Source organism: Ascaphus truei, chromosome 3 (genome assembly GCF_040206685.1).
Source record: "Ascaphus truei isolate aAscTru1 chromosome 3, aAscTru1.hap1, whole genome shotgun sequence".
In the NCBI taxonomy this organism is placed as follows: domain Eukaryota; kingdom Metazoa; phylum Chordata; class Amphibia; order Anura; family Ascaphidae; genus Ascaphus; species Ascaphus truei.
Genome location: NC_134485.1, coordinates 130,568,681 through 130,582,552, shown reverse-complemented (window position 1 = coordinate 130,582,552; position 13,872 = coordinate 130,568,681). Strand labels below are relative to the sequence as shown.

The 13,872-nt window shown below is 42.8% G+C and overlaps 1 protein-coding gene across 1 annotated transcript in view; it reads right to left on the bottom strand.

The window, feature by feature from the left end:
* Positions 1-13,872, bottom strand: part of PLCXD2 (phosphatidylinositol specific phospholipase C X domain containing 2) — a 111,357-nt gene that overhangs the window by 29,301 nt on the left and 68,184 nt on the right. Inside the window, exon 2 of the mRNA XM_075589549.1 lies at positions 7,501-7,961. Coding sequence (XP_075445664.1) covers positions 7,501-7,961 — 461 coding nt within the window. The remainder of the gene's footprint in view (positions 1-7,500; positions 7,962-13,872) is intronic.

The following is a 13,872-nucleotide window of genomic DNA, read 5'->3' as shown; positions in this document are numbered from 1 at the left end:
GGGAAATACCACAGGAAGCTTTATTTATCTGAAGACGAAATTGATGAAGATGAAAATAGTGATTTTTCAGACGGTGATCCAAGAACTTTTTATCTGCAGTGTTTCAGCTACAACAACAAAGATTTAAAAATATTGAATTGATGGAAGAGAAGCTAATAAAGCCATGTGTGATAGCAAACTGTAAGGAATTGAAGAATGGGGATGAGTGTGTGACGTCCCTCTTGGATGGTTCTGGTGACACTTACTCTGACTTCCCAGTGGCTTCGGACGTTGAAATAAATTATGTTGGTGAAATCCTTGCTACAGCTGAAGACGTTCTGAACATATAGATGGATCCTTTCCAGCGTCTGCGGGCATGGGAAGGAGCACTTTCTATAAATCAGGGACACTCCGCAGGACAGTCCATAGCAGGCTGCAATGGCCCATTGGATTAATACAGCAGTGGTCCCTGCATTTGATTGGGACTCTGCATGCCTGTAACAGGCGATCGCGCTGCTTTATTTTTGTTTTGATAACACAGAATTGTAGCAGGATCGAATTAATTTCAGGTCCGGGGACCCCCTGCTTCCCGAGTTACAGACCCCATTACAGGGTGCTGGTATCCCCGCCATGTTTAAATTCTCTCACATCATGGCCCACATGACTGGGAGATGTAAACAATGCAGGGGGATACCGGCATCCCATAATGGGGCCTCTAACTCGGGAAGCAGGGGGTGCCAGTGGCTAAAATTAATGCGATTCAGATCCAGAGACCCTTTGCTACAATACAGTGTTATCAACATAACATTAAAATAGCTTCATTACCTTAGTGGCTAGCTGCTAAGGCAATGAAGGGGTTAAGCCAGAGTTCCTGATTTATTGGCGGTGGAAGGGGTGGGTGAAGGGGGTAGCTGCTCCGTGGTGCGTGATTAGGTCTACCGGGGTGGTTGCAGGAGGAGTTAACCCCTTCATTACCTTAGTGGTGGTAACAGTTATAATGAAAGAGTTAACCCCTACCCACCCGAGAGGCCTAACCACCCACCCCAGGGCAACTACTCTCTTCACCCACCCTCTCTACCCCACATTAAAAAATAAAACATAACCATAACATTCCTCAGCAAACATATATAGTAAATGAAAGTTGTACTTACCCCTACCCGATGAAGGCCATCCTTGTCCCCCTCGTCTTCTTCTTCTTCCAACAGTAAAATAAAAAAAATAACTACTGGCCACTAACCACTTTAGCGATTATTAACCACTATGGTAATTAAGGAGTTAAACCCCTCCTGCTACCCACCAGGGAGGCCTAACCACTCTCCCTGGGGCAACTACCCCCACCCCCTCTACCCATTTATTGGCACAGTGGTAAACCATGCCCATTAAATGGGCATGGTTTGCCACAATGGCAAAGAATGGACAAGCTACAAAAAAAAACGAGCACTGAATAAAATACATGGTGTACCACTAGGGCAGTCAATGGGCAACCTAAAAAAAAAAAACCTTGCACCAAATAAAATACATGACATTTAAATAAAAAATAAAAAACATTTGAAAAAAAATGCATTGTCACTGTGCTTATTTATACCCATGAAGGAGGGGCACAGATAAACACATTTGCCGTCAATGGGCAACCATTGCTTCTTGGGTCAAGAGTTGTTGGTGCAGCAGTTGGATGAAAAGGATGAAAGCATTCATCCCGGCAAGGGTAAGATACGCATTTATTGTATTCTATTTAATTGTGATTTTTTTTAAGGTGCCCATTGATTGTCACTGTGGTTATCTATTCCCTTGTTCAGGGCATAGATAACCACAGTGACAATCAATGCATTTTTTGGCTACTGTTTAGTTTAATTGTATTGTAATGTGTTTTTTATGTAAATGTCTTTTCTTTTAGGGTGCCCATTGATTGCCAGTATAGCTATCTATGACCCCATTGAGGTGTTTGCTGGTAAAGAGGGCGGGTGAAGGTTATATTTGGTTAGGCCCGTGGGAGGGGTTAACCCCTTCATTACTTTGTGCTTGACTCTTTCAGTGGGCTGCATACATTTTTTTATTGCCTACATTCAATGGGTCAGGGACTGAGCTTTTTGTGTGGACAAGGGCAGTGTCTCTGGATGATGATGAGGTGGAGAAGGGGGTCTCTCTTGCTTGGAAGGTGCATAGTGTTTTTTCCCTGAGAGCTAGACATCTACGCCTGCAGAAGGTAGGGAGCTGTAATTGGAAACTGAGAGATAAAGACACAAAAAAAGCGCAAGACGCAAATGGTGAAGTACATCAAGTAATTAATTTTAGTATTAAAAGGGTAGGTAATCTGCGTACATCAATGTTGTAAAATTAGCGCATTTACGTGTTAATAACACGAAATTACCACACGGCAAGCATCAGATGGAATGGTCTGGTGGATACAGCTCTGGTCAATCTGCTCCTGCAGTCTGGAACTACTGCCTGCGTTTCCCACGGTCTCTCACAGTCGCAGCAATACGTGATTGGCATCCGCAGCATCCAGCAAGATCGCTCGATCACCAGGTCATCTGTCCCATATCAGGCACTATACACATATAGTGAGAGTCTCCTGCAGCCGGTATCGTGAAAGTGCACAGATGTAGTCCTACTGCGGTCTCAGCAGCTGGCACTCAGCGGTGGAATCCCGTCGGTAGACGCGCACTATGACGACGTCACACGCGCAGCATAAGGCTTCACACCGGCCATGTAAGATCAATGCGGGCAGGAATCATACATAAAAATGCTCGAAAGTACATATAATAATGGCGAGGGGTATAAAAGGTACCACAAACGTATCAAAAAGTAATCCTACGCATTTCGAAGCTGAACAAAGGCTTTGTTCAGCTTCGAAACGCGTAGGATTACTTTTTGATACGTTTATGGTACCTTTTATACCCCTCGCCATTATTATATGTACTTTCGAGCCTTTTTATGTATGATTCCTGCCCGCATTGATCTTACATGGCCGGTGTGAAGCCTTATGCTGCGCGTGTGACGTCGTCATAGTGCGCGTCTGCCGACGGGATTCCACCGCTGAGTGCCAGCTGCTGAGACCGCAGTAGGACTACATCTGTGCACTTTCACGATACCGGCTGCAGGAGACTCTCACTATATGTGTATAGTGCCTGATATGGGACAGATGACCTGGTGATCGAGCGATCTTGCTGGATGCTGCGGATGCCAATCACGTGTTGCTGCGACTGTGAGAGACCGTGCGAAACGCAGGCAGTAGTTCCAGACTGCAGGAGCAGATTGACCAGAGCTGTATCCACCAGACCATTCCATCTGATGCTTGCCGTGTGGTAATTTCGTGTTATTAACACGTAAATGCGCTAATTTTACAACATTGATGTACGCAGATTACCTACCCTTTTAATACTAAAATTAATTACTTGATGTACTTCACCATTTGCGTCTTGCGCTTTTTTTGTGTCTTTATCTCTTAGTTCGTGGGAGTGTTTGAGCCACTTTTTGATTTAGCAGCAGACGCCATATCCAACGGTTTTGTATGGATTTGAATATAAGTTCTTTGTCACTTCCACAGTGGGTTTGAGCCTTGCATTTATATAAGTTTATTACCAAGGCCTGATTATATGGTGTATGATTTAGACATTGTCTTTATTACGATTAAGTGTCTTTTGGGTTGCGCACTTTTTTCTTATTGGAAACTGAGGCCTGGGTTCTAGCCCTGTCAGCTTGATTCCCATTGGTCAGTTCCAATTTCCATGCTCACCAAACCCAGCTCCTTATAATTGTCCTTAGACAATGTCACCACCAACGTCTCTGATTGGTCGGTCCGTTCGAGCCCATGGCTCCTGATTGGATAAGTGGGTGCAAGGTCCCTGCTGATTTGTCAGCACTTCATCCTCCATGATTTCAGATGAATGCTGAGGTCCTATACAAGTCGATGCTGATCAGGGCTCCACAGTTTTTTTTACGGTTGGTCTTGGACTAAATGGAAAAGTGAAATGTGGAGTTACTGGGATAATCTTTTTCATCAGGGCTGCCCACGGGGGGAGAGGTGGGACAAGTGTCATAGCCCCGGTAGGGGACTCTGTGTGCATTAGGGCCCCAGATCTCCTCAACTATGGGTTGCTCTCACCCCAAACCTCACTGCCCCCTGTGTACCTGTTCAGGAATAGAAATTGGGACAGCCCTGAAGCTGAGCCTAACTTCTGCATCTGCGAACAGGGCACCATCAACCCACCACAGTGAGACTGGAGGGCTTCCAGAATATCACATTCTTAAAAGGGATATTAAGTGAGAGAAGAGGGGGATTGAGTGAGAGAGGAGGAATAGTTGAATGAGAGAGGAGGGGAAATGAGTGAGAGGAGGGAGAATTGAGTGAGAGCATGGCAAGGGGTGAGTGGAGGGGGGATTGAGTGAGAGGAGGGGGAATTTGGTGAGGGAAGACAGGGAGAGTGAGGAGGGGGGAATTGAGTGTAAAAGGAAGGTGGAATTGAGTAAGAGAGGAGGATTCTTTTAAGTGAGACAGGAGATTGAGTGAGACAAAAGAGGGATTAAATGAAAGACAAAGGGGCCTATTCTATAAACTTCAATAACAAAGTCATGTGATGCCTTTCCTTTTTTGGAGTGCTGTGATGTCCTCAAAAAGGGAGGGAGGCATGCTACCTGATTTGCTATCTTACCTCCCTTTTTGATGTCACAAGGAAAGGCATCACATGGTATATACACCAATCCGATTGGTTGGTGACCATGTGATAGCAGACATTTTGTTTTTGGGCTGAAGTGACATCATCTTAAAGGGAGGGAAGCATATACTACCTGATTGGCTGGCTTTCCTTCCATTTTTGATGACGTCACATCCTGAAAAAAAGGGAACCTGTCACATTGTACACCAGCCAATTTGATTGCTGGTGTACCATTTGACACTCAAATGTGATGTCACAGGCCTTATATAAGGCTTGTCCTGTCTCATTTGAGGCCAAGAAGATGACAGGACAACATCCGCCCCATTTGGATTACAGTACAGAAGAAAAGAAAGAAGGAAGAACTTACCAGAGATGTCTCTTCAATCAACATATGATCATGGACTTCTTCCTATCAGCTGTTTGAGGAACATTGCGTCATGGGTCAAGAGTTGGTGCTCGAGGGTGAAGACATCAAAGGTAAGAAACACATGGATTGTATTTTATTTAAATGTGTGTGTTTTTAGGTTTCCCATAGACTGCCAATGTGCTTATCTATTCCCCTTTCTGGGTATAGATAATCACAGTGACAAGCAATGCATTTTTTAGCAAATGCTTGTTTTTATTTCATTGTAATGTATTGTATCTTGTGTTTGTTTTGTTTTTTAGGATGCCCATCATTGTCAGTGTGGAAAGCCCTGCCCATGTTCTGGGCATGGCTTACCACAGTCACAATCAATGGCTTTATTGTGAAATGTTTGTTTATATTTAAATGTAATGTATTTTAGTCAGTGCTTGTTTTTTTATTTGTAGCTTGCCCATTCATTGCCATAGTGGCAAACCATGGCCATATTATGGGCATGTTTTACCACTGTGCAGATCAATGGTTGGAGGGGGAGGGGGCAGTTTCCAAGGGAGGGTGGTTAGGCCTCCCGAGTGGGTAGTCGGAGAGGGGGATTAACCCCTTAATTACTATAGCGGTTACTAACCACTAAGGTGATAAAGGGGTTAGTGGCCAGTAGTTTTTTTTTTTTATTGTAATGTTGCTGCCTGCCCACGGAGGATGGGGAGGAAGACTAGGAGGAAAATGAGGATGGTGATGAGGATGAGGGCGGCCTTCACCCTGGCAGCGTGGATAATTTGGATAATAGTAATTTTTGCCCATTATTGTACTGTATGTGTTGGGGGTGGGGTTTTTTTGGGAGTAGATGAGGTGGGTAGTAGGGGGTTGTTGCTCCAGGGTTGGTGGCTATGCTATACAAGGGCCTGTAACTCGGGAAGCAGGGGGTCCCCGGATATGAAATTAATCTGGTTATGCTCCAGAGACACCCTCCTGTTATTAAAATGTAAATTAAAACAGTGTGATAGTCTGTAAGGCTACGGCTACAGTATTCACTGCTGCATGCGTACCTGGCAGCCTGGAGTTGCGTGCACCGGTGAAAGCCGCGATCTGCGGTCTATGGTTGAGCTGCAGGAGAAGAGCAGGAGAAGAGCAGGAGATCGTGATGGGGGGGGGGGGGAGGGGAGGGGAACATGCCGGGGGCGCGGCCATGACATCCCACGGCTGGTTCACCATCATTGGCTTAACTGCTGCCGTGACGTGACCAATGCTTGGCAACCGCGTCAAAAGACAAAAAATCTTGTCTTTTGACCAAGGCGGTCGCACATCGCGGCTTGTGCATGCACGCACGCACACATGCCGACTGGGGCCTGCCCCATAGAAGGCTGTAACTTGTTTGCGGCGTGCACGCCATCGCACACACAGCCGTGGCCACTGGGGAACAAGTCTTAGAGCTGTTCAGGGAGACACAGCTCTTACAGACTGCAAGAAGATCGCAGGGGTAGAACTTAGAAAAAGGCTGAGATAAGGTTACTGCTATCTCGAGCAGTATTGGCATTTTCTTACCTCACGGTTTGCAACTTGCAGTAATGCTTTCTGATTCTTTCTAAATACCGTGATAACACAAATGTCAAACTGAACAGTGGGATCATGCCAAAATGTTCGAAAAGGCAGTGATTTTATTGAAGCTAATAGAATAGGCCCCAAAGTCAGATCCGTATGTACGTTGAAAATCCAAGTTAAAATTTCAGCAATTTTAACCCATGCAGATTCTTTCAAATCCGCCAATGGTGGTGGGTTATTCGACTTTAAAAAAAATGTGATGTCAGATTCAACGTAAATCCGGTCCACAGAATGTGTTTATAATGAATTTGACGTCATATTCCCCATAGGTCTAATGTTGGATTCCGTTTGTCGGATTTGGATTTATACTTGGATTTTCAGTAATAGGAAAAAAGTGTGACGGATTCAAATTCAAAGAAAAAATGTGCCCATCTCTAACAGCAACCCATACTGTATATTAAAATAAAGTTCCCAAGCTATTTTGTTGTGCTAATGTGTGACACTAAAACCTACAGTACAAATATGTCTTCGGGTCACCAATAAAAAAAAAAGTAATGACATTTCCCGATGAAATTGCATCTCTCTATTGGCAGCCAGAGCAAAGCTGATCCTGGAGGCTAAATTGTGTATACTGGGCAAGTATTCTTTCCTGTGACTAAAACTGCATGTACACTATCTCTAGGGAATCCATGATGGGCAGGGAACCTCTGTTCAGGTGTTTAAAAAGGCCAGCAGTGTAGCCTGCTGCTTTTATGCATAATTTTTTATACGTACCATACATAAACTAATGTTTATTCAGTTAACTAAAAAGTGAAATATGTGTTACACAATCTTTGTTTTAGTAATGTTATAGGTACTGTACCCATTTCCATATTTAAATATCAACAGATAAATATCCTTACAAATACCTCAAGAAATACATTCCTAATGAAAATTTTTAAATGTAAGAATTAAAATTGTGCTTACCTGAAATTTGTTTTCCCACATATACTGTAGTGTGATATTTTCTACACATTCAGTTGTACAAAGTTTATTTCCAAATACTTCTTGCATCATATTCACAAGATCGAAATGATGCCGATGCTCCATTGCATAAAAGTGATTGAAGTCCAATAAAACAACCTCTTTGTTGTGATACGTTAAGAATCCACTTATTTCTTTTAGTCCATCCCATACTTTTATTCCATATAAACCATGTATAAAGTAAATGTCTCTTCCAACTTCCTCTGGTTTTGAAGATACACGTAGATCAAAATAACGTATGCCTGATTCAAGCTGTTCCGTAAATGTTAAATTTTGAGTAACAGACCACTTTTTTATTAGTTTTTTCACGAGAGAGATTTTTGCTAAACGTTTGATTGTTGTTGCCTGGTCTGGTGCAACAGGAGACTTTTCATCAACCCAAAAACTGAATGAATCATGTGATCCTAAAATGTAATAAGGATGATAGAAGTGCTCAATTAAAAGCAATGGCACAAAATACAATAGAATTGTAATATAAACAAAACTCACAAACACAATATTTAAACCCTAAACAAAACACATTCACTCATTCAATTCTACTAAACTTTTAAAAGCGCAATTCTGGTAATCACAAAAGAAGTAAGCAAAAAAATTAGAAAAATATCCAGGGAATTAAGATAATGGATACAATTTACACAATGGGACAGTAAAACTACATCTTAGTAGATATTTTAAAACGTTTTTCCAGATAAATTAACCTGCATTACAAAGAATTGAAGACACAGGTTAAATAATTTGTTAACCCTATAAATGCAGTAAATATATCAAAAGCATTTTTGTCCAAACCTCATTGATATTGTGAGGACTCGGGGGTCACGACGGTCGCAGCGTGACCTCCCCTCACCTCTTTTGGCTCCCGCTGTTTTGAGGCTCTGTCCTCGCCGCTCCCGCCCGACCTCTGTGGTGGGGGGGCTCCCCCTGTCCTCTCCGTCGGGCTGTCGCTGCTTCGCGTGCGGCTGGTGCTCGGGCGCCTGCCATTGCCCCTGTGCGCGCATCCCCTCCCGTTACGGAGCGCGTGCCGACACAAGTTAATTTATTCACTGCTCTTGCAGTGAAGCCACGCCCCCCACCCTCGTGCTTGTTACCAGTTAACCCTAAACCTTACCACCTGGCGGTCTATTATACGGACCAATCCTGGGCAGCTCCTCGGGCTCCTCCAGGCCTGCCTCCGCTACCCATTGGTCAGCCACAGTATTTAGTACCTGTCCTACCTCTCTCACATAGCTCGACATAGTCTCTCTTGTGGATGTCTATTCTGGCTCTCCCTATTGTCTTTGTTACTCAGGTTATGACTTGGCACAGCGGACTTCTCTCTTTGGCTCTCGACCCCGGATCTCCCTGACGACGCAGCTTCTTTCGCCCTTGGACCCCTGCTCGGACCTCTACCTTCCGGACCTCACCTATCCCTGGCCTTGGCTAACGGCAACTACTACTACTCTGCTTCCGGTACCGGCAAATTTTGCTACAGCTATTCCCACCTGGTCAGGCAACCCCAAACACCACACTCCGGACATGCTCCTTCTGCTGCGGGTGCGTGCACATATACGTCCCCACCTCAATATAAGGGACAGTATAAGTGTCTGGTCTGCGGGCAGCACCGGTGTAACAGATATTAAATTAGGAAAAGTGAAGTAAGGTCATTGAAAGGAGTATGAATAAATATTTATGTATCCAAAAATACATAGGGCCACATATCAAAATGTTTGTGATAAACTAATAGCACTAGATACATTAACCTCCAATAATGAAAACATGTGGTATTATCAGCCAAATGTGGCTAATAGGGCTTTTGGCCATTAAAAAGATAAAAAAGCCGTATTAAAAAACACTAGGATTGTTTGTTTATGGTTTGGGTGTTTTTTTTATGGTGACCATTGGACCATGCATTTTTATTTATTATATTTATTTTTGGGACTCATCAGGCCTTGGATTAATCTGTATGGGTTTTTATGGTTTGGCATTGGCCCTTTATTGGATTTGTTCTGGGTTCTGTCCTGCAGGTGAGGATGGCCTTCTTCTCAAATTGGGTAAGAAACCCAATTTTTTTTAAAGGTCAAGATTGATAGCCACATTGGCAATCTAGGTCCCATTGAGAGGGCCTAGGTAGCCACAGCGACACTCAATGGCATTATGTTTACAATGTTTTTTTTATTATTTGTAATGTTGTTTTTTTAATACATGTATTTTTTTAAGTGTCTTTTTTTCATGGCCAAATGCCCTATTAGACACATTTGGCGAATGGCGATTAGTTAAGAGGGGAGGGGGGAGTAAGGTTTGTTGCGGAGATTGACATAGTTGAGGTGGGTGATGGGAGTAGTTGTCCTCAACAGGGTGGTTAGGCCCTCTGGGGGTGGTGGTAGAGATCACTGTTTTTGCACTTATTTTAGCAGCCAACACTGGAATAGCGCTCTGGCTGTTCTGCAGCTACTGTGCCTCCTTCCAAAGGCCCTACCTAGGGAGAGTGGGTGCGGATCTTGAAAACATGAGGGTGTGTGTAAGGGAGTAAAAATGGAAAGAGCTGTAAGAGAGTAAAAATGGAGAGAGGGTTATGTGTGTAAGAGCATTAAAACAGAGGGGGTTTAAGGGAGTAAAAACACAGGGGGTGTAAGGGAGTAAAAACAGGGGGTGTAAGGGAGTAAAAACAGAGGTGGGTTTAAGGGAGTAAAAACAGAGGGGGTGTAAGGGAGTAAAAACAGAGGGGGTTGTAAGGGAGTAAAAACAGAGGGGGGGATGTAAGGGAGTAAAAACAGAGGGGGTGTAAGGGAGTAAAACAGAGGTGGGTGTAAGGGAGTAAAAACATAGGGGGGTGTAAGGGAGTAAAAACAGAGGGGGGTGTGAGGGAGTAAAAATGGAGGAAGGTGTGAGGGACTAAAAATGGAGGAAGGTGTGAGGGAGTAAAAACGGAGGAAGGTGTGAGGGAGTAAAAACGGATGAAGGTGTGAGGGAGTAAAAGCGGAGGAAGGTGTGAGGGAGTAAAAACGGAGGAAGGTGTGTGGGAGTAAAAACAGAGGGGGGTGTGAGGGAGTAAAAATGGAGGAAGGTGTGAGGGAGTAAAAACGGAGGAAGGTGTGAGGGAGTAAAAACGGAGGAAGGTGTGAGGGAGTAAAAACGGAGGTAGGTGTGAGGGAGTAAAAACAGAGGAAGGTGTGAGGGAGTAAAAATTGAGGGGGGTATAAGGGAGTAAAAATGAAGGGGGGTATAAAGGAGAAAAAATGGAGGAGTGCAAGAGAGTAAAAACTGACAGGGGTTTAAGGGTGTTAAGACCGAGGGGGAGTGTAAGGGAGTAAAAACTGAGACGGGTGTAAGGAAGTAAAATCTGAGGGTGAGTATAAGGGAGTAAAAACTGAGGTGTAAGGGGGTAAAAATGGAAGTGGGTGTTTAAAGGAGTAGAAAATGAGCAGGGTATAAAGGAGTAAAAAGTGAGGGGAGTGTAAGGGAGTTAAAATGGGAAGAGAGCATAAGGGAGTAAAAAATGGAGGGGAGCAATGGAGTAAATATGTAGGAGGGTTTAAAGGAGTTATAATTGGGGTTAAGAGTAAAAGAGGAGGGTGGGATGAGAGTAAAAGGGGGGAAGGAGGGCAGGAGAGAGAATAAAAGAGGGGGAAAGAGTAAGAGAGGAGGATGTGTGTGAGAGACAAGGGGGGCTAGTGTGAGAGAGAAAGGGGTAGAGTGAAAGATGGGAATAAGAGTTAAAATGGTGGGAAGAATAAGAGAGAGAAAAGGGAGGCATGTAGGGAAGAAGCAGGTGAAGTAGCTAGCATGTTATGGAGAAGCAGGTGAGGTGGGGAGCATGTGTTGGATATGCTACTGTGGAGGGGAGCATGTGGGGACAATCTGGTAAATAAAGATGGACAAACCAGTACAAATCCGATTCCGGAATTCCCTGGGATTTTCCTTTAAAATCCGTTCTACAGCATAAAATCTGCAGATGAATTATTTCAACTGCAATCTTTACGAATTTATTTAAATCCCCCTATGTTGCTCGGTTATGCGGCTTTAAAATAATCCCTGACGTTTTTAACGTAAATACGGATTGTGTTTATTTCTAATATGTTGTTGTATTTTAAGAAAAAAGTACAATGGATTAACCCGCTATAGGAACTTTTAAAAACTGCCGGTGGATTAATCCGTTATTAAAAATCACAACTGGAGCTATTCTTTTTAGCAAAGACTGTGACTTGACTACAGCACTTGATTTGACTTGTTATATATCATATATAAAGTATTTGCAAGCTAGTGAAGAAACTAGCCCCAAATTAGGGAGGTCCACTTGAGTGCACACCTGGCTATCTAAACTAATAACATGTAATCTTTAATAATCTAAAGATTACCAGTCCTTAGAAAATAGTTTATGGAACTAGAGAAAGTGCAGAGAAGAGCCACCAAAGTAATAAAGGGGATGGATAATCTGATTTATGAGGAGAGGCTAGCTAAATTAGATTTGTTTACATTAGCAAAGAGGCGTCTAAGAGGGGATGTGATGATTATGTACAAATATATTTGGGGACAGTGCAAGGAGATTTCAAAATAACTATTCATCCCATGTGCAGTAAGAAGGACCCAGCGTCATCTCTTAAGGTTGGAGAAAAGGAGATTTTACCAGCAACAAAGGAAAGGGTTCTTTACCATAAGGGCAGTTAAAATATGGAATTCATTACCCATGGAGACTGTGATGGCAGATACAATAGATATGTTAAAAAAAAGGTTCAGCATCTTTTTATACAGGAAAGGTATACAGGGATATACCAAATAAGCAAATATGGGAAGGAGGTTGATCCAGTGAGTAATCTGATTGGTAATATTTTGAGTCACGAAGGAATTGATTTTTCCCCTTATGAGATATCATTGGATGATATTTCACTTGGGTTTTTTGTTTGTCTTCCTCTGGATCAATATACTGTAAGTACAAATATAAGATAAGTATCTGTCGTCTAAATTTAGTATTGATTGAATTTATCATATTCACCATCATTGCCTAGGGCTGCACCACTACCAGTGCCACTTAAATCACAGTATTTAATAGAAGCAGCAACGTGCTCATCATCACCATAACCCTCATTCATAGCAAGTGATATTTGAATGGGTGAATCATCACGTACACCCCCCTGCTACTCAGTCATCAAGTCCTTGTGATTGAATTTGTGACTCTCCTTCAACATCTGACTGTTTTAACAGCTAATCAAAATCTAGTAACATCAATGTCAGAACTTTTTTTTTATAGCACTAATTGCTTTTTTTTACTGTGACAAGAAGGATAAGCCTTTTGAAAATGATTTAATAGTGGACTTATTGTTGGCACTGGCAGCAGTAACAGCAGAAACTGGCGTTGGTGTCTGTGGTGGTGGTCCTACCTTTTTCAGTAGAAATTACAGTTGTATTAACATTCTCATTATTATGCTTCCACACATTATTCATTTTAGTTTCAGAAGTACAAGCTAGGGACATAGCCGGCTGACTGGAACTCTCTTTCAGTTACCTTTTTATATCTCTCCTTAATTGGAAGTTCATTGTTTTCTAGACCGTGGGGGAGGGCAGGGGAAGTAGACCTTATGCAGTGAGATTGTTATGATGAATCATTGACAGTGTCATTCTTGTTCTTCTGCTTATACTCTTATACTTTCTGTGACTGTTATGATATTTTTGAGTACTACCCACAGCCGCACTTTTAACAGATTTAACTTTATCAGATTGATCACACCACCACCACTACCCCTCCACCAAAACTACGTCCACCTCATCTTCTTCCCCCGCTTCTACATCTACTTTCCAAATATTTATTCAAAAGACTATGGGGCTTATGCAGAGAGGATAGAGAAGGGAAATAGCGCCATCTTTTGGCGAAAATACGCACCAGAGAAGCTTGTCCTGCAGAGAACATGGAGAGATTCATAAAATTCGCCACAGCAGGTTTCTTTACTTTAAAAATTGCCAAACACGTGGCGAGATTGGTAAATTCACCATGTTAAAATAGGGTGGTATGCAGGTAGCATAGATGCACTGCAACTCGCCATTCTGCCCTATATTATAGCGAGTTCAATGTAGCCAGAAAAACTTGGCAATTTTGAATCTCATCAGAAAAAAGAGGTAACGCAGCTTTCTGCATACGCCCATAACTTACTCCAATTCTGTGGCTATTTTCCTGCCGTTTTCACATTAAATAACTTTCCTCTCTGCATAAGCCCCTATTACTGGTATTTCTACTATTAGACATGTTGATGTAATTATTTTCCTTCACTTTTGTTATATTTATAGAGCTATATTATGATGCAATGGCAGCCAGTCCTGATAGAAAAAAGAAATAGGGTGTGTGAAGAT